This window comes from Mastigoproctus giganteus, chromosome 10 (genome assembly GCF_048544385.1).
Source record: "Mastigoproctus giganteus isolate SK-2022 chromosome 10, ASM4854438v1, whole genome shotgun sequence".
NCBI lineage: Eukaryota > Metazoa > Arthropoda > Arachnida > Uropygi > Thelyphonidae > Mastigoproctus > Mastigoproctus giganteus.
The window spans coordinates 155,088,746-155,110,894 of NC_143584.1; the positions used below are offsets into that span (position 1 = coordinate 155,088,746).

General features: G+C 35.6%; 1 protein-coding gene across 1 annotated transcript in view; it reads left to right on the forward strand.

The window, feature by feature from the left end:
* The window catches only part of LOC150079399 (uncharacterized), a 285,562-nt gene that overhangs the window by 160,558 nt on the left and 102,855 nt on the right, over nucleotides 1-22,149 (forward strand). The window contains exon 11 of the mRNA XM_090382711.1: nucleotides 3,858-3,942. Coding sequence (XP_090238837.1) covers nucleotides 3,858-3,942 — 85 coding nt within the window. The remainder of the gene's footprint in view (nucleotides 1-3,857; nucleotides 3,943-22,149) is intronic.

Consider the following 22,149-nt stretch of genomic DNA (forward strand, 5'->3'; position numbering starts at 1 on the left):
GGAGTGTTTAATTTACAATTTAGTGCTTTTTAATTTTTACCAATTTTGAGTGTAACGGAGAAAAGAGAGAAATTAGGGAATGCAAGAATTAAATTTTTTTTTACACTGGTTGAAGAATCTGAGTTCTAGCAGTTTTCTACATTAATCTGTCATAGTGTTTGTTGAAAGTTAAAAGTCTTGTTGTTTTAGTCAAAAGACTTATTTTAAATCTTTTTTAACTTCAAAATACTTAAAATAACAGATTATTTTAACTTCAAAAAGGATTTGTTAAATGTTCATATTAAAATTAGAGAATGCAACTAGTTTTAAAATCAAGGTGCCCACCTTACTTTAACCCTTTCAGGAGTAAACATGTTGACATATCAGTTGTTTTGAAGGTCACTTCAAACACATTCAAAATAATGTATCCTCTTGCATATGAATTGTCTAGAAATTTTTCAAGCTACCATCTCTTATCTTTCCATCTATAATGGTAGACAGATTTAAAAGATATCCACATGAAAGTAACTTGGAGAATCAGATGATGGCTTGTACCTGTTACCCTTTGTCTGATTTCGGCTTACAAAAACTAAAATTCTGTAGAATTCAGATCATGTGAAATCAAATGAAGCGTTACACAAATAGAAGTAGCATTTTGTTGCTTCAAAAAAAAGTAATGAGTTTTTTAATAATTTTTTTTAGATTTTTTTTTAAGCTCTACTTTCATTTTTGACAGGAATTTTACTTTAATGATGAGCAATCAAGTCTGAGTTAGAAGAAATTAATAATTGAAAGCATTTACATACTATGTTCTCATTTTTCAACTTCAGAATTTCTTAATGAAATTTATTCCACAGACTTCTTGCAGTTGTGTGGAGCAAGTTTGTAAGTTTGGGGAATAGCAATCCCAAAATAACTTATACACTTGGTGGATTTGAATTGAAAACAGTAGAGGGAAAAAAAGGGATCTGGGAGTTGCAAACAAGCAGATTGAAGTTTTCTGAGCAGTGTAAGCAGGTGGGCGTGAAAGCCCATAGAATCCTGTTGATGATTTGTTGTTGTTGTTTGGTTTTTAGAAGCATTAGCAACTAAGGCCATATTGCTCTGGGGATATGCGGTGGTCATTTCCTGACCTTTCCGCATCCTCCGTATTTGGTGGTCAGGGGCTCGAACCCTGGTCTAATCAGGAAGCGTGTGCTACACACTGCTGCTCCTGCCCACCTGGCTATAGAGGTGCCTGATGATTTGTCAAACAATATCCTTGTAGAGATAGGGAGGTCATAATCCCACTATATAAGGCAATTTTAAGACTGCATTTGGAATGCTATGTCCAAGTAGGGAGACCCCATCTGAAAAAAGACACTGAACTTTTTGAAAGGATCTAAAGGGGGGGCAACTTGCATGTTGAGATTGGCCAAAGGGCAACCGAGGAAAGACTAATTGTTTGAGCTACAAACTTTGGCAACCAGGTGCCTTAGAGGGGACCTGATTGAGGTTTATAGCCGGGTGGGTAAAGTGCCTGTCTTGCAACCCAAAGGTCGCGGATTCGAATACTGCCTCGGGCTTGGATCAGAGTAGAAAATGCATAAACTTTGGGAGGTGCAATATGGCCACAGAAGCCGATGCGCCAACAACTAACAAAAAAAAAAAAAAAAAAAAGATTGAGGTTTATAAGGCACTGAGAGGGATTAGTAAAATGAATGGTGAAATTTTCACTGTTATGAAAAATTCAAGAATTAGGGGTCATAAATTCAAATTATAGAAGAAGAGGTATAGACTAGATTGTCAGCAGTTTTCTTTCAGCCAGCAAGTTGTTAATTAGTGGAACAAGCTGCCTCTGCAGGTAGTTGTTGAGGCTGACAATTTTAAAAAATTCAAAGGTCAACTGGATAGTTACTTGTGTGAGAAGGAAAGCACATAATTTGTATTATCTTATCTACTTCTTTTTTTTTTGCTAGTGCAGTAAAAGCCTGTGGCTTCCATGCACTATATGGCTAATACTAACCCACCTCCTCTCTCACTACAGGAATCCCATATGCATGTTTAGGAAACTCACTCATAAACGAGCTAGCATCATCTTACTTGATTCTGTTTATACTGTGGTAAACATAGGTAAGGAGTTCATGGTTGGTCATTTTGGCAAGAATAATGTATTATCATTAACTGTATTTAGTGGTCTAGTGGGTTTGAACCAGGCACCAACTCAAACACATGTACTGCTACACTCCCACTTTGGCCACTTAACTGTCAGGCCTAATCTTATATGTGTACTATAAATTTTATAGTTGTGTATATTTTTTTTATTTTTTGTATAATGAATATATTCAAACTTTGTTTTTTGAAACTAAAGAGAATTAAATATAATTAAAGAGAATAAAAATATTATAGTTTTATCCATAAAAAATTAGGTGGATGTAGGCAAGTTTGTTCTCCTGTTTGTTTTACACAAACTGCACTATGTAATGACAGCTCATCATTCTATGGGCAACTGTATGCAAAATGCTACAAAACATGCCACACTAATAAATGCACAGACATTGCTCGGTAATTCCTAGATGGATGGAAGTGTATTCAGTGAAATATTCAGTGAGCTGACAGGATGTATTTTCAGTTTAATAATTACATGAACGTAATTTGTACATATGGGGATACTCAGTTCCATGTATCACTTATGAAATTCCACTGCATTTCAAAGGTGTTACTGTATAGTGTAGTTGTACTACTGATCTAATCATTCAATCCCATTTCTTTAAATTTTCTTATAGGTCTGGGGTGGCCAACAAGTCGATCGCGGATTTAATTTCGGTCAATCACGACGAATTTTAAATATACAGTCATCATTCGATTTGTGTACCTTGTGCAATGAAATTTTTGAGATGGTAGATCGCGGCACATTTTGAAGGAAAAAAGTCCTGTTATAGGTTGATGCACTACCCACAGTGTTGTCCATCTCAGTCACATGATCTCAAGCCATGCAGCTTCTAGTTATGGGGATATCTCAGGGATGAGATACCTTGCCATTAGGGAAAAATTTCAATCTTGTGGAATTTGAAGAATTACATTATAAAACATATCACAAACGTCCTGTAGGAAATGCTCTGAGCAACAGCTGAAATTCAATTCTGTGCATATTGTCAGTATTGGTGATCATCACATTGAATGGTTTAAGTAACGTAGACATGTATTGTAATGCATACTACTGTAATACTGTGGTTTAAAATGGTGTTTAGCAGTTGCATTGGGATAAACTTGTTATAAAATAAAATAAGTATACATCATTTCACAGTATTACCTTTATAATAAGTTCAGAATTTATTGAATTTTTAAACCTGAACAGATACACTAGTAAAATTTTTTTAAAAAAATTGTTTCGGTTTCTTCCCCATCACTTTTTTTGCCACAGTTGAAGATTTCAAGAAAGAGATCAAATATATTTTCATAGTGTATTTGTTTAGGTTTCAAAAATTTTAATAAATTCCCAAGTTAATTATATGCAGTGAAGTGTTTTACTTAATTTATTTAGTGTATCTGTATGATTTAGTTATGCCCTTGAACTCTCATATCAGAAACACTTATTATATCATATTGACTGCCAATTTTATCCTGGTGGTCCTTTTCGAAAAATTTTTCTTTCCTTGCTTTTCATTTCCACATTTTTGTTTTCTATTCTGAATTTCAGCTCCATGCTGGTAACTGTTTTCTGTTGACAGGTTTTTACAGTGACATGATTTATATGTACATATCATATGTGCCTCTGTTTGATTAATTCTTTGATTGGTATTTATTACTCCTAATACCATTACCCCCCCCCACGTTTACTGAATATTGTGGGCATTCTTTATGAATGTGTAATATAAATAATATAAATTATTATATAGGAGGAAATCATTGGCAGTTCAAGTTGAACAATGTGGGCAGCGGATAAGAGAGCAGGAAAAGCGTGCCAAAGAAATTCAGGCTTCTGTAAGTCTAGTCATTAATGTGTTAAGTTGTTAATGATTATTATTTTCTCTTTGTTGTTGTTAATAATAAATTAATATTTTTTAAACAATTAAATTAACTGCTTATAAAAGTAGTTGAATTAATCTTAATTTATATAATCCCTGCTGTTAACCTAACAGTCAAATAAGCTATTTTTTTAATATAGTGAAAAGTGATCTTTCATGTATAATTCACACTTAAATCTCACTTTACCTTAGTGTGTGGTAATTTCACCACTGGCAGTCAGTGACAAAACTACCGTTCTGCCAGGTTTACCACCAAGTGAGGAGGAACTGGAGAGGCAAAGGACTGACATTAATTTGGCATAGTTGTTTGGGGGAGACAGAATTATAGATTTATCTCTGTACATATTTCTTATTTTAGAGTTCAAAAGGTTTTTACATCACCTTAAATCTTCTTTGAAAGAGTATCTCACCTTTTTGAAATTGGTAATTTAAATTATAAAAAATAAATTTATAAAGATCAAACATAGTAATAATAGGAAAATCCACATCTTTAAAGCCAACTGCATTTTCTGCATCCAGAACCAGAATATTTATACAGGTGTAACAATTACAGCAACGTTAACATTTGTGACTTCCATTATTATGGCTTTAAAGTTATTTTGTCTTTTCCATACTATCTCCCAGTTGATGGAGACCATATAGCAAGTGGACTGTCATAGTCCATTTTCCTGAAAACCTACTCTTTAAGAGCCAAAATGTCATTTATCTTCATCCATTGAAGCACTCCATGATCACTCTCTTCTGTTGGTTCCTTATTGTCAACCTGTAATAAACCTAGAATACTCTAGTTCATTCACTAATCTGGCCACCGGTAATCCGGTTCCACCGCTAATTCGAACATAATTTCCATGAACGTAATTTCAAATTTCCTGAGTCAGTGCACCGACCTGCCGCTACTGTTTTGGTGGTGTTGGTTGCAGCATCAGCTGTTGGCGTGAATTCGTAAACACTGGCAAGCCATTCCCACTTGTTTTTCTGCATTTATTATTATTATAACCTGCTCACATTTAGCCCCAGCCATGGTTCCAATGCATAAAGGAAGTGCATCTCATGGTGTAAAGCACAAACGCTGCACATTGTCCATAACAGATAAAGTTGAAATTCTGAAAACTCGACAGAGCGTGTCTGTGAGAAGTTTAACTCTGCTTAATTGTAAATTCCAGCAATTTCTCTCAGTTCCTCTTATTTTACTAATTTTCTTTTAGCCATTCCTTTTTAGATTTTTTTTTTTACAACACACTTGTACAAACTTGCGGAAAAACACAACACAATATGATGGATAATACAGCACACTAACGAACTTGTTTTCACAAAATCTCTAACAATACTGACAAACTTATTGCGTTGGTTGAGAGTTTATTTTATCGCATTTAGTTTTATTGCAGCACTCGTCGTGCGTGCAATAAACTAATCACAAACAGCCCTCATATGTATGCCATAATAGCATCACACGTATGTGGCGGACACAGCTTCTCAAGAAATAAAGTAACTACTGGGCCATGTCGGCGACATAAAAAGTCTCTTTTTTTTTTTAAAACGACAACACTAACATTACAATATTTATTTTAGAATTACTGATCAAATTATTTGCTAAATATTTTTTGGCCCCTGGGGAATTTTTTCTTAAACTGGCTTGGCAGTCAACGTGTTAAAAGTAGGAGGAGGTGGTTAGCTGTTGGGCAAACTGTATGTGCTAAAATAACCACCGGTGATCTGGCAAACTCACTAATCTGGCACCCCACAGGTTCCAACGCTGCCAGATTAGTGACGGTTGACCTGTATTTGTAGGCAATTTCAGTAGGTATTGTTTTTACGAATGGAACCCTTTTGATAATCACCATTTGACTCTAAGCAGAAAATGAGGCTAAGTAGTTGATCATAATCAGATCTAAGGTAATGGTCATCTTGAAGTGACATACCTTGATTAATTTCATATACTACCTTGCCCATCTTTTGTATCATTAACAAACTTAGACATTAACTTAAAATATTTACATCAACGTCATGACGTATTGTATTGTGATGTTGATGTTAGATATTTTACTCATAACATTAATACATGACGAGTAGTGGCCATTTATGAATACACTGTTCCTTACCACTTCACCATTCCTTTATCTATGGTAGTAACCTGCCTCTAATTCCATATTGTTCCAGTTATACAATCTTTCATGAGATTGGTACCAAAGGCTTTACTGAAATCTAAGTACATGATACAGAATTATTCTTTGCTTCCAGTCCTTTTATGACAGTCTCATAGTAGCTAATCAGATTTGTCAGCTGTGATTCCTCCTTAAAAAAATTCATGATGTAATTGCCTTATAATAAAAAAATTCCTGTTTTGATGACTTTGCATTACTTCTTTAACCTTTGACTCCATTATTTTTCTTGACACAGAAACCAATCTTACAGATCTGTAATTACAGACCTGTAAGTTTACAGATCCTATTGAAATAATACTGCATTGACTGATGAACAGATAAATAAGAGAAGTTTATTAAAATAAATTAATACAAATAAAAATTAGTATAATAAAAATAGGCTATTGTACAAGAAGAGGGATAAAAGTGATAAAATATATAACTGAATAAAAGCAATAAAATAAATAAATGCACACAAGGTAAGTAGCTTTCAAAACAATGTGCCTCTTTGTCAATTTAATGACAATTTAAATCAAGGTTGACCATTTAAATTTAAGCAAAAACTGGATCAATACTTTCTGAGGGTGGGAAGAGTATGATAAGAGCAGATGTAGTTATACACTTTTTTTTTGTCTTTACTAATACTAATTACAGTTGTGCCCCTGTATCCACTGATTTGGTATCTGCTGATTCAGTTACCCGCGGTTAACCACGAAAAAAAAAAATAAAAAAACTAAACATGTCCAATACGATTCTTCCCTTTATTTTTTTCAATGTCATGTATGGTTTGGTCACCAACATTATAATTAGGGCTTACAATCCCAGTCATTTTTTTCCGGTATTGATACAAAAAATACCGGTTTTTCAGTAATAATTTTTAAAAAAATATTTTTTATAATTGTTTAAATTTAATAACATAAAGGTTATAAAATCACCTTTATGTGATTATGATGTCGTTATCTCTACTAGCAAATGTTCGATAAATCATCGATAGAACACCATGCAACATTGCAACCTGTCCACAATTCTCGGACAACTTCATGTCTGGCCATATCGTAACTCCTAAGACCCATTCCTCCACTACTGACTTTAGTTCAACTCCACCAAGTGTATAAGTTATTTTGGGGTTGCTGTTCCCCAGGTGTAAGACCTTGCATTTTGCTGAATTAAAGCACAGCTGCCAATTTTCTGACCATCCCAGAAATCTATCTAGGTCACTCTGAAGAAGCTCTGCTTAGCGGCAATCATTAACTACTCTACTGATCTTTACATCATCTGCAAGTTTAGACCTCACGCCCTCCACTCCTTCATAGATGTCATTTAAGATAATCAAAAACAACAGTGGTCCCAATACCGATCCTTGGGGAACTCCACTTCTTACATTAACCCAATCTGAGGAATAACCATTTATCACAATCATCTGCCTGGTGCCCTCAAGCCATTGTGCTATCCATCTAAAGATTTTACCTATGATTCCAGCCTGCTCCAACTTATAAAGTAACCACTCGTGTGGGACTGAGTCAAATGCTTTGCTGAAATGCAAATAAACAATGTCGAAATTATTCCCAAAGTCCAGCTCTTGAGTGACCCTGTCAAAATAGCTAACCAAATTAATTAAACATGATTTTCTCTTTACAAAACCATTCTGTGTATTCTACAGAATTCCGTTTCCATCTAAATTATCCTGAATTCCACTCTTGATCATTGCCTCCATGATTTTTTCCTACTATTGAAGTTAGACTGGCCGGTCGGTAATTTCCTGTTACACTCCTAGAACCGCCTTTGTGTTCCAATTTACACCAATCCAACAGAATCTCTCCTTAGTCCAGTGATGTTCTCATAACTAGCTTTAATGGTTCAATGCACTCACTTGCCGCCTAATAACTTGCCTTTAAGATTATAAGGTATATGCCATCAACCACAGGAGCCTTACTCGCCTGTAGGTGCGAAAGTTCTCATTTGAAATTTCAACATCATTAATTATATTTTTTTGAACTTCACTTCCATAATATCTCATTGACACAAAGGCTTTTTTTATGTAAATATCGATGCAAAGTAACTGTTGAGTTCATCTGCAACTTCAGCTATGTTATCTAATACTATCTCACGTCCATTACATAAGGGTCCAATCTGATTTGTCCTGTTCTTTGCATTTATATATGTGAATAATTCCTTAACTGCACTCTTTGCTCCCTTCTTTATTCCTTATCCCCACTCTTTGCTCTCTCCCAGACTCAGTAAAGATACTATAGTGAAAATTATACTTCGCTTAATAAAACGTCTTTCTCCTTCAGAAAATGATGAACATAATTCAACCATGGAAGACTAACATGGAACAGAACATCAGTGTTTCGCAAATTCTTTCCAAATAAGAAATTGCCTGACTCCAATGAGATTTTAAAAGATGAACTTGAGTTGGAAATTAATGAAATACTTTAACTATTTTGCTAAAAAAGTTCAAAGCCTAGAAAACGTGGACTGAGATCATCTATGATTATCTCAGTACAATAGTACCAGAATAGAATTCGAAAGGGCATTTTCTGCCACTAATCAAATACTGTATGTACCAAAATTAGATCCATTTTAAACGATCATACTATTGATTGCTTATGTTTCTTAAGAACTCACTTTATTCGGACAGGTAGTGTGGATGCTTAAACATAACTAAACTTTCCAGTAACAATATGTATTTTTTTGTTTTTAGAATAACTGTATTTTAATGATTTTTTTCTGAATATTTATTATTGCAATAAAAGTAATTTAAAACATGAATTACAGTACTTGTTTTTTTCCTTATTTTATTGCACCTAATTGTCATCAAAATTTATTGAGAAAAATGTGTTTTTGAAATACCGGTATCTCGGTTTCATAAATTAAAAATACCGAAATACCGGTATTAAGATTTTGACCGGTATTGTAAGCCCTAATTATAATGGTTCTTTAGAGATTTAACAGATGCATCGTTTTCAAACTTTTGAATAATTTCAAGTTTTTGTTTAATTTGAAAGCACAACTCTTGAGTTTGCCTATCATTCTCACGATTTCTAAAAAAAAAAAAAAAAAAAAAATTCCGACATCCCTGACATAAATAAAAAACATAACTGCCAAAATTTGTCCTTTTGTGGTGCAACAGAACACAATTGACGAAACGCATTAAAACAAACTAAACATTTGTCTCTCTCTCTCTCTTTTTTTTTTTTTTTTGAGCGGTAGGTGTGAAGACAGTGAGGGGGGGGTTGCAAGATAATAGGTACACTAATCTCCCAATGACAACTTATAACACCAGTTCTTGTCACTTATTTACGATTTGCAAAATAAATGTTTATACCTATTCTAGTTATTACTTGAATTTTATGATTTCTGGTTTATCAATTAAACTTTATTATATGTATGTATGTACAAGAAAATCACATATGTGGGATCAGCAGGTGTTTGCTTATATGTGTGTGCGGCTTCAGCCATTCTTGGAACGTATCCCCTACGGATACGGGGGTCTTACTGTATATCTAAGGAGCCAATACAGTTAATTCTTTTCCTTCTAGTTAAAACCAGAAGAAAAGGAATGAATTGCATTGGTTCATAGAAATAACATAACTATTGATGATCCTATATAGGTTTCTGACAAACTGAATAAATATTTTGCATCAACATTCACATATGAAAATGATTTTTGGATGTGGATACCAGAAGTCCACCTAATTCTAACTGGGAATTGTATGATTTTGTAATATGACTCTCATCAACCGGTGCAATACCACCACTTTGCTTATTGGAGGCTTGAAGTGGTGAAACCCATGTTTAGTCTCTAGAGCAAAGTTTCCGGCATCCCCCCCCCCCCCATACTTCTCTTTCAACTCATGCACGGTACTAAGTACTATAAGTTTTGATACCTTTCGTGTTTGGGGTTTTCATAAAAAAAAAAAAAAAAAGAAAGAAAGAAAAGAAACTGGACAAAAAATAGTTAATACTACAGGAAACAAGGTAAGCAACCTTTTAATTATGAGAGAGTCGTTGAATTTAGGGGATGTCTCTACAGACTGGAGATGTAATGTCTTTCCTGTTCACAGTAGGAGATCAAAGGGTGAAGTGAGTAATTACAAACCATAAGCTTGACTTCTCTCTGTTGATAGTGGAGTCAGGTTAGTCGGAAAATAGTAGTCAGGTTAGTCGGAAAATAGTGGTTAAAGAAGTAATGCAGGATTATCTTCATGGATGCACAGTTAAGTAGCAATCACAGTATAAATTTGTTAAGCTGGGATCTTATCTTATCAACCTGATTAGCTGTTATGAGGTAGTTTCAAGCAAGTGGACACAAAAATTAATTTTACATCATATATTTAGCTTTCGGTAACATTTTCAATATTGTTCCACATGAATGACAGTTGTATAAATTGGAATAGTGTGGCATTGTATGCAGGTTTGCAGCAATAGATAAGTAGATGGCTGAGTGGTAGAAGCACAGAGTGGTTATAATGGCCACTGCTCTTTGTTGATTGTTTAGCATGGGATCTCACAGGGCTCAGTGTTGGACTTACTTGTTTTTGATGCTTATTAATGATATTGACGTAGTAATAGTAATGGAGGCATGTGATGCAAGGAAGCAAGCGTATGAGCTTATGTAGCGTCAGCCAAAAAAAAAACCAATTTTACACATCCATTCCCTCTAAAAGTTTATCCAGTTCCTCCTTGAATTCATTTAAGCTATCAACTTCCACAACGACAACAGATGGAAGTTTGTTCCAGCAATTAACCACCCGTTGGCTAAAGGCAAATTTCCATACATCTATTCTACAACTGCCTTTCCTCAATTTGAATTTATGCTCCATCAGGATCGTAATAATCTGAGCAAGCAGAAGAATAAGGCCTTGCTCAAGGCCTTATACACCTCAGTCAGGTCACCTCGCAGGTGCCTAGTCTCCAGATGCTGCAATTTGCAGAACTTAAGCCTTTCTTGGTAAGAGGACCGCTTCATTCCATCTCCAATCTTTGTTGCCCTTCTCTGTATATGCTCAACAACTCTAGATACTTCCTAAAATGTGGCCTCCAGACCTGTACGCAGTACTCAAGGTGTGGCTTGACTATTGCCTTATACAAAGGGATAATCACCTCCTTTTCCCTACTAGCAAAATATTCCTGTATATCATTGACAAAACCCCATGACCTGCTCTTGCAGCCTGTCTTCATTGTTCAGAAAACTTCATATCTTCTTCATGTATACATATCAGGTTTAATGTCTAAGTTTACTAATAATACAAAGATAAGCAAGGTGGTTAATGACAGTAGTCAGTGATCTTGATATGCTACTTCAGCAGACATAGGATTTAAAAATGTGTGGTACTGCATTTGATTAGCAGTGATTCCAGAATAACATGCCATTTGAGTGGTTCCAAACTCAAAGTAGTACAGAATGAAAAACACACAGCAGTTATTGTAGAGTCTAACATGATGTTTACTGAGAAGTGAAGACAGGTTGCTTAGGACAGCTCATTGGGTTCTGTCAATGTTATACAGAAATTTTGCCAGAAGGGACAAAAAGGGTGACTAGCTCATTTTATAGGGCAATGATTAAGCCACATCCTGAATTAGATCATTTGCAACAAGTGCAGAGAAGTGTAAGATGTTGGGTTACATGGAGACACTCTTACCAAGGACTTGTTCTATAAATTTCAGTGTCTGGAAATAGCATCTGCAATAAGACCTAATTGAAGTAAGCAATGCAGAGTTCGTCCTTACTCTTTTTCAGACCACACACACAAAAAGGGTCGTGATTGTATAAGAAAGGATGGCAAGATAGATATGCAGAAATTTTCCTTCAACCAGTGTTGTTAATTGTCAGCATAAACTTCCACCTGGTTTTGAGGAAGTGGGTAACTTGAATAAATTTAAGGAAGGATTGGAGTAATTATTAGAAGTGATGGGTAAACTAATTTTTCACTTATTTTTATTTTTTTATGGCTGAGACTACAATCTTGCTTCCTTGCATTATTTTGTCTTATACTAATACTAATTCACTTAGTTGTGTGTCACTGAGCACTGATACCCAATCAGTAGGAATATGATTAAAGAGGCCTGTGCACTCTGGATTCATTATTATTATTAAATTACAGTTACTCAGAGCGAAACGGATACAAAAATAGATTGTGACAAGTTTAATAATAGGAAAATATACATATATTAGATTGGTATATATGTATATTTTCCTATTATTAAACTTGTCACAATCTCTTTTTGTATCCGTTTCGCTCTGAGCAACTGTAATTTAATAATAATAATCAGTAGGAAGTTACATCCACAAGTCTGCATAAATTATTGAAGAACTTAAACAATTCTAAGCAAGTCTTCAATGTCAGTGAAATGGGCTGTTCTGGAAGAAGATGCCTGACAGAACATTCATCACAAAGGAAGAGAAGAGCTTGCTTAGTTATAAGCCATCTAAGATTAAAGTGACCTCTGGGATGCAGTGCATTGGGATTTCTCATCAACCACTTATTTACCAAGAGTTTTATAATACAGGTGACCCCCCCCCCCACCAGGCTGGGTATTACATTTCAACCAATACCTGCACACGCCGATTCTGCGTTTTTCGGAAAAATGGGGTTTGGGTTCTGAAACTTTTTATGTAGGAAATTAAAACCATACTCTGTGTTACAGTTTACAATTTATTTTTAAAAGAAATTAACTTTATAATTTAAAATGTATTCCAACTAAAATCATCATAAAATATATGGAAGTAATATTTTTTCAATGCTAATTTTTGCTGTAATGGTGGTTTCAAAAATGAATGGCGAGACTGACTTCCTCCATAATTTCTCATCTATCATTCCATTGATCCAATTGAGTGACAGCAAGTTCGTGACCCTAACATAAATGTAAAGGACTGCTATGTTAAAATAAAACACAATGAAAGAAAACTAAAGATCAAAAAAATCAAAACTAAATTATGGGAACAACAGAAACTTAATCGGGTATACGCTTCTCTTATGGAATCGGAATGATGATGATCATCATCAGCCATTTTCAATCCACTGCAGGATGAAGGCCTCTCCAGCAACTTTCCAGTTCCTTCTGTTTTGAGCATTGGCCATCCATTTACTACCCACAAACTCATGAATTTCATCTATCCATCTCCGCCTTTGTCTTCCAGGTTTTCTTCTAGCTCCTCTTGGATACCATTCTGTTATTTTCTTAGTCCATCTGTCATCATGTCTTCGACCATTTTAGTTCTTTAGTTTTGATAAGAATGTCTTTTACTTGAGTTTGCTGCCTAATCCATGTGTTTCTCTTCTTATCTAACAGTCTGATTCCCAATATGATTCGTTCCATTCTTCGCTGTGTACTTCTCAGCTTCTCTTCCATTCATTTGGTGAGTGCCCAAGTTTCACTTCCATAAGTCATGGTGGGGAGTATACATTGGTTCATTATTTTACGTTTCAGACAAACTGGGATATTGCTCTTCAGTATGTGACTATATTTCCTGAATGCTATCCATCCAAAATTTATTCTTCTCTTGACTTCCAGCCATTTATCATTATTACAGCTAATAACTTGTCCCAGATAAGTATATAACTCCACCTTTTCAATTACTACTCCTTCAATCATTATTTCCCTTTCTGTGGCATACTTGTTCATCATTACTTTTGTTTTAGCTATATTCATCTTTAGTCCAAAATCCTTACTAACTCTGCATAAATGATTAAGATTTTCCTCTAATTCTTTGGGATCGTGGCTTATGACCACAATGTCATCTGTAAATTGTAAATGGTTTAGGTACTCTCCATGCACATTGACTCCTTTCTGCGACCAGTCTAATCTTCTGAAAGCTTCCTCAAGGGCAGCAGTAAACAGCTTCGGAGATATTGTCTCCTTGTCGAACTCCTTTCTCAATTTTAAATTTCCTACTGTCTTTGTCTAGTCTAATAAAGGAGGTAGCACTCTCATATATTTTCTTCAAAATCATAATATATGGGGATGCCTTGTCTTTCCAGTGCCCGAAACATTGCCTTATGCTGTATGGAGTTAAATGCCTTTTCATAATCCACAAATGCCAGGCATAATGGTGTTTTATATTCATTTGCTTTCTCCATTAGCTGTGATATTACGTGAAGGTGATCCATAGTTGAGAATCCTGTCCTAAAGCCAGTTTGCTCTTTCAGTTGATTCTCATCAAATATTCTTTCTAATCTGTTAGTAATGACCCTTGTGAACAACTTGTAGATGTGGATAACAAGCTAATTGGTCTATAATTTCCAATTTCTGATTTATCTCCTTTCTTATGCAGCAAAACTATGATTACATTATTCCACTCATTAGACATCACACTTTTTCTAATGCATTTTGAGAAGAGTCTTACCAGTTTTTTTGTCATGTCTCTTCCTCCCAATTTTAACAACTCTACAGTAACTTCATCTTCCCCGGGGCTTTCTGATTCTTCATTTTCTTCAACGCATGTTCTACCTCATCAGGAAGGATATCAGGTATGTTGTATGTGTCACTAATTTGCGATCCATCTTCCTCACTGCTGGCATCATCCCCTCACTCCTTGTATAACTTTCTATAGTAGTCTTCTGCTTTTGAATTATGCCTTCTCTGCTATTTATAAGTACACCATCACTATTCTTCAGTTTCAGTATCATTTGTCTTTCTGTATTACTGCTCATGGCTGCTGATTTAAATCCTTTGTTTTCCCTTAATGCTTGTTCTACTTTTCTTGTGTTAAATCTTCTTATGTCCTCTCTGAGTCTCTTTCTAATGGCTTTGCATAACTCAGTATACTCAATTTTCTTCCTGTCAGTGTTTTTCTTGCTTTTCATTTGTCGTCTTCGGTTCATCATGACAAGTGTTTCTTGACTAATTTTTTCTTCTTTGGATTTCTTTTTCCCTATAGGTTTCATGGGCTTTATCACTTTCAAAAAGTTGTAATATTCCTCGTCGATATCTTGGTCCTGAGCAGTCTGCAGAAGCTCGAACTTGTTCTTAAGTTCCAGTACATACTGCTTTTTCTCCTCTTCTGTTATCTCAAAGACCTTTGTATTATTTCCTCGAGTCAGTTTTTTCCTTTCCTTTCCTACATCTATATCAAGTGTACATCTTGCCATTCTGTGATCACTTCCAACATTTACCTTATTCAGGACGGTAACATCATTCACAATATATCTTCTGTTAGTGAGGTTGAAGTCGATTTCATTAGTAGTTAATCCATTTGGACTCTTCCATGTCCACTTTCTGTTCACCCTTTTCTTGAAAAAAGTGTTCATTACTGACAGTCCTTGAGATTCTGCAAATTCCACAAGTCTTTCACCTCTTTCATTTCTTTCACCCATTCCAAAATTTCCTATATCCCCTTTCTGTGCTGTTTTGTCTTTTTCCAACCTTAGCATTGAAGTCTCCCATAATAATAGTGTAGTGGGTTTTCTGCTCATCTAGAAGACTCTCAATTTCAGTGTACATTTCTTCAACCTCTTCATCATCATGCCTCGATGTTGGTGCATAAATCATTATAATCTTTAGCTTGTACCTGTTAGAAATCTTGAGTATTAGTCTTGACACCCTTGGTGATGTACTTTTGAATTCCAAAATGTTGTTTTTAAAATCTTTATGGACCAGAAACCAAACTCCACCTTCACTCCTTTCACTATTTCCATTGGTGTACAGCAGATTTCCACTTGATAAACTTATAAGTGATTCATTTCTTCTTCTTGTTTCAGCCAAGAATTTCAACCAAATTTAGGTAGGAATCAAAATGAATTCCTACCTAAATTTAAAATAAAACTGCATGCTGAAAGAGTAAAATGATGAAATAAAACTTTTAATTGACCATGACTTACCAACACATATGAAGAAACATTCAGAAGGTGAACATGCGTTTGAAGTTGACTTACTTATAAAATCTGTAATTTTTGTCTGTTGTTGTTGTTTTGTCATGATCTTTCTAATGTCAACATAAGAAACCATAATATTGTCAGTACCTCTCTTAATTTTCATACTCCTACGAAAGTCAGGACTTCTGCATAATCTTCTCCTTCAGGAACTTGGCTGCTTTTAGAATCTCTTTTATGGCCTTGTAAATTTTGACTAATCGTGAAACTGCAAAGTGCCACAAAACAGCTGTCTCTGATAACAAAGTCGCTTAGAATGAAATCGATGACACTATAAATTCAATCGCATTAGAGTAACTACATACTATGTAATAAGGTAGCACAGCTTAGTCAGATAACCCACACTACTGCGAACCTTGGGCCACGTATGGCGCAAGGTTCGCGTGGATTACTACTGCTTAGGTGCTAATCCATACATGGTGAAGCTGCGCTTGGCAGGGGTCACCTGTACTTTAGCTTTCTCTGATTTTGAATCCAAACATGAATGTTTGGATTGCTAGGACCTTACTTCAGAGTAGTTCTACTATCATTTCCGCCCTGCAGTGAAGGTCTACTTCTACAAAAATGAGTTGAGTAAGGTGTTGTTTGTTAATAATGCTTCAGGTTGCCCAGGCAACCTTGATGAGATGAATTAATAAAGGAATGGTGAAGATGGGATGAAAAAGTCCATCTTCTTTCCTCCAGTACAAAATCAAACGTGCAGCCTAAGGAGCAGAATATGACTGCTCATTCAAGCTGTACTACCAATTCCATTCACTAAATGCTTGGAGGTCACTGTTTAAAAAAGATCTCACTTTAAGGGAGTTGAAAATGCTTCAATGTCAAAAATGCAGTAGGCAATATTACAGTTATATATAGTGAAGTGAGTTCCTATTGTAAGAATGCTACACGAAGAAAGTTATGGCTTGAAGCCATCACTGATTTTCGCTAGATTTCAAGGGAAGACACTCACACAAAAAAAAAAAAGGCAGGAAAAGATTGTTCCCTTTGGAATTAGAACACTGATGTTGAATGTTGTTGTTACATGCTGAAAACTTAAGACCTGGTTCAGTTGAATGAATTCAAGGCCTAAGAGGAGTTACCTGATGAAGATATAGAGAAGAAACAAGAACTTCAATTTTTTGAGGGATTTCTTCAAACATGAGAGGCAGTGAAGTAGCTGTAGATGAGTACTCTAATGCAGAGTGATCTTCCTTTTAGCTAGGGCTTGAAATGGAAAATTTTATGAAATGTAATACTCATCAGGCTAATACCTGCAGAAGGCAGTAATGCTTATACTTGACATTACCAATGAGTTTGACAAACCAGAACAATGTTCCAGCATCTTTTCCCAGCCCTGCTTGTAGCAACAAAGATTGGTTTCTACTGATCTTTGTTGTTATAGGAGAGTCCAGTGAGTGGAAGAAAGCTAAGATGCAATTAGCTCTGTATTCCTTTTTCAAGAATACAGGTGATGCTGCCAAGAATCTGTAGCTGTCAACCTCTGGATTTTAAGTTCCTGTTATGTAGATTGAGGGTGATTTGCCCTTCAAGAAATGGACTTATATGTATGTTTAAATTAAGTTACCATTAAACTAATTTTATTGGTGTTTATTATCCAAACAAACTCTTAGCTCACATTTGACTTCTCTGGAACCAATTATGACTATGACCTTATCTGTCACACTTTTAAAAAACAGTTAATGATAGATGTGAAGGATCCACTATACTACCTGTTATATCACTGTATACTATGTTACAATCAGTGTTTTTTCTTTGACCTTTTTAATGAAGAGGCCTCAAAAACAAGCCTGAAACATTCAGTATTTCTTAACTTTTTATAACATTTAAGAAATGCTCAAGTGGAATAATATGCAGTAACTCTGACCATTATTTAAAATAAAATGTTTCATTCACCTATATTCAGTATCAGAAAAATTACCCACCCTAAAAAATTGCTTAGAGGGGAACAGGCATTCGGTGTGTTATCAGAAACTCAGTCTAAAACACTGATGGATCCAATATCTTTCTATTTCAGAAGATTTAGAAGTCCGATTGACCTGCCTCCCTAAAATTCACTCATGTACACCTCGATGGTAAGCCCTGTTACGTCACTTAGGTGGCAACGAACATGTAGAGTGGTCCTCTTCAAGATACCTGGTCAGCGTGAAGAGGAAAAAACCAAACCCTCCAGCACATGACAGTAAGATGAAACAAATGGCCCTCAGTCCCCAGCAGCTTTCACTCCCCCTCCTACAGCAGCGAGAGGATCAGAGTGGAAGCAGAGGGTGTTAAGAATCTCTTGGTATGACCAGGCTGCCATGCACAGAAACTGAACTTGGCCTGTTACAACGTAAGATTGCACATCAGTGAATACAGGATATTAGAGCTGGAAAAGGAATTAGAAAATGTGAATTGGAATATCATCGGTTTGGCTGAAACAAGGAGAAATGAATCACTTATAAGTTTATCAAGTGGAAATCTGCTGTACACCAATGGAAACAGTGAAAGGAGCTAAGGTGGAGTTGGCTTTCTGGTCCATAAAGATTATAAAAAACAATATTTTAGAATTCAAAAGTATGTCACCAAGGGTGTCAAGACTACTACTCAGGATTTCTAAGAGATAAAAGCTAAAGGTTATAATGATTTATGCACCAACGTCGGGCCTTGATGATGAAGAGGTTGAAGAAATGTACACTGAAATTGAGACTCTTCTAGACAAACAGAAAACTCACTACACTATCATTATGGGGGACTTCAATGCTAAGGTTGGAAAGAGACAAAACAGCGCAGAAAGGGGAACTATAGGAAATTTTGGAATTGGTGAAAGAGGTGAAAGACTTGTGGAATTTTCAGAATCTCGAGGAATGTCAGTAATGAGCACTTTTTTCAAGAAAAAGGCGAACAGGAAGTGGACATGGAAGAGCCCAAATGGATTAACAACTAATGAAATAGACTTCATCCTCACTAACAGAAGATATATCATGAATGATGTTACTGTCCTGAACAAGGTAAATGTTGGAAGTGATCACAGACTGGTAAGATGCACACTTGATATAGATATAAAAAAAAAGAAAGGAAAAAACTGACTCGAGTAAATAATACAAAGGGCTTTGATATAACAGAAGAGGAGAAAAAGCAGTATGTACTGGAACTTAAGAACAGGTTTAAGCTTCTGCAGACTGCTCAGGAACAAGAAACCGATGAGAAATATTACAGCTTTCTGTAAGTGATAAAGCCCAAGAAACCTATAGGTAAAAAGAAATCCAAAGAAGAAAAAATTAGTCAAGAAACGCTTGTCATGATGAACCGAAGACCACAAATGAAGAGCAACAAAAACACTGACAAGGAGAAAATTGAGTATACTCAGTTATGCAAAGCTATTGGAAAGAGACTCAGAGAGGACATAAGAAACTTTAACACAAGAAAAGTAGAACAAGCATTAAGGAAAAACAAAGGATTTAAATCAGCATCCATGAGTAATACAGGAAGACAAATGATACTGAAACTGAAGAATAGTGATGGTGTACTTATAAATAGCAGAGAAGGCATAATTCAAAAGCAGAAGACTACTATAGAAAGTTATACAAGGAGTGAGGGGATGATGCCAGCAGTGAGGAAGATGGATCGCAAATTAGTGACACATACAACATACCTGATATCCTTCCTGATGAGGTAGAACATGCGTTGAAGAAAATGAAGAATCAGAAAGCCCCGGGGAAGATGAAGTTACTGTAGAGTTGTTAAAATTGGGAGGAAGAGACATGACAAAAAAACTGGTAAGACTCTTCTCAAAATGCATTAGAAAAAGTGTGATGCCTAATGAGTGGAATAATGCAATCATAGTTTTGCTGCATAAGAAAGGAGATAAATCAGAAATTGGAAATTATAGACCAATTAGCTTGTTATCCACATCTACAAGTTGTTCACAAGGGTCATTACTAACAGATTAGAAAGAATATTTGATGAGAATCAACTGAAAGAGCAAACTGGCTTTAGGACAGGATTCTCAACTATGGATCACCTTCACGTAATATCACAGCTAATGGAGAAAGCAAATGAATATAAAACACCATTATGCCTGGCATTTGTGGATTATGAAAAGGCATTTAACTCCATACAGCATAAGGCAATGTTTCGGGCACTGGAAAGACAAGGCATCCCCATATATTATGATTTTGAAGAAAATATATGAGAGTGCTACCTCCTTTATTAGACTAGACAAAGACAGTAGGAAATTTAAAATTGAGAAAGGAGTTCGACAAGGAGACAATATCTCCGAAGCTGTTTACTGCTGCCCTTGAGGAAGCTTTCAGAAAATTAGACTGGTCGCAGAAAGGAGTCAATGTGCATGGAGAGTACCTAAACCATTTACAATTTACAGATGACATTGTGGTCATAAGCCACGATCCCAAAGAATTAGAGGAAAATCTTAATCATTTATGCAGAGTTAGTAAGGATTTTGGACTAAAGATGAATATGGCTAAAACAAAAGTAATGATGAGCAAGTATGCCACAGAAAGAGATATAATGATTGAAGGAGCAGTAATTGAAAAGGTGGAGTTATATACTTATCTTGGACAAGTCATTAGCTGTAATAATGATAATTGGCTGGAAGTCAAGAGAAGAATAAATTTTGGATGGATAGCATTCAGGAAATATAGTCACATACTGAGGAACAATATCCCAGTTTGTGTGAAATGTGAAATAATGAACCAATGTGTACATACTGCCCACCATGACTTATGGAAGTGAAACTTGGGCACTCACCAAAAGAATGGAAGAGAAGCTGAGAACTACACAGTGAAGAATGGAATGAATTATATTGGGAATCAGACTGTTAGATAAGAAGAGAAACACATGGATTAGGCAGCAAACTCAAGTAAAGGACATTCTTATCAAAACTAAAGAACTAAAATGGTCTTGGGCAGGACACATAGCTCGAAGGCATGATGACAGATGAACTAAGAAAATAACAGAATAGTGCCCAAGAGGAGCTAGAAGAAAACCTGGAAGACAACAACGGAGATGGATAGTTGAAATTCATTAGTTTGAGTAGTAAATGGATGACCATTGCACAAAACAGAAGGAACTGGAAAGTGGCTGGAGAGGCCTACATCCTGCAGTGAATTGAAAATGGCTGATGATGATGATGAAATGCAAGTAGTTATCACAAAAAAATATATATATATATCTTTTTATCGTGGAAAACCAGTATATATCAATACATAAATACATCTGTATTACTGACCACTTCTGGCAGAGATGTGAGCTATTCTACATTTTAGTGTTGATTAAAAAGAGGCACCTGTACCAAACCCTTTTAGCATTAGTAGAGGCATACGATGCAAGAAAGCAAGCTTATGCAGCATCAGCCAAAAAAAAAAAGAAACCCTCCCATTTCACCCTCTGTTCGTTCCAAATGCCTGTCCAGCTCAGCCTTAAATTTATTTAGGCCATCAACTTCCACAACAAAAGATGCAAGTCTTTTCCACCAATCAAACTACCTGCTGGGGCTAAGGTAAAGAAAGCCTGCACGAGAAGCATGCAAAAGTTTGATGAAATTTACCGGTAAAAGTACTTTACCGTAATGATATTTGTATTGTTGATCACACGGAAGGTTTGTAGGTAATTTAAGAGTTGGCAGTTAATTGATTTCTCCATTACTTTAGAAAGAGTAGAATTAATTGCAATGGAACAATATTTGGATGGGAGGGATTTGTCACACTTTAAGAACTGGCTGGATATAAGCAAATTTCGAAGCAGAAGGAAAAACACCTTTGGAATAAGAAAGTGAAAAAAGGCGGCAAAGAACAGGTTAAGTTCAGGAGCACAGATTTTGAGAACATGTGGAGCCATCAGGACCTAGAGCTTTCTTATCACCAAGATTCATCAAGATTTCTTAGCATCAAAATCTTTCTGATATCCTTTTGATGGAAGACCACAGGACACATTGATTAGAGCATGTTGGGAATGGTGGGAGGTGTTTTGCCAAGATCATTAATACATGAGTTGGAAGAAAAATGGGATGCTAGCAGATCAGCTTTATCCTTGGCTGAAGTGACAACAGAACCATCTGGTTTTGACAGAGGTGGTTGCAGAGATGGGCAAAAGTTGCAGCCAATAGCTTTGGCAAGAGACCAGAATGCAAATTACAGTGTCTGGAGA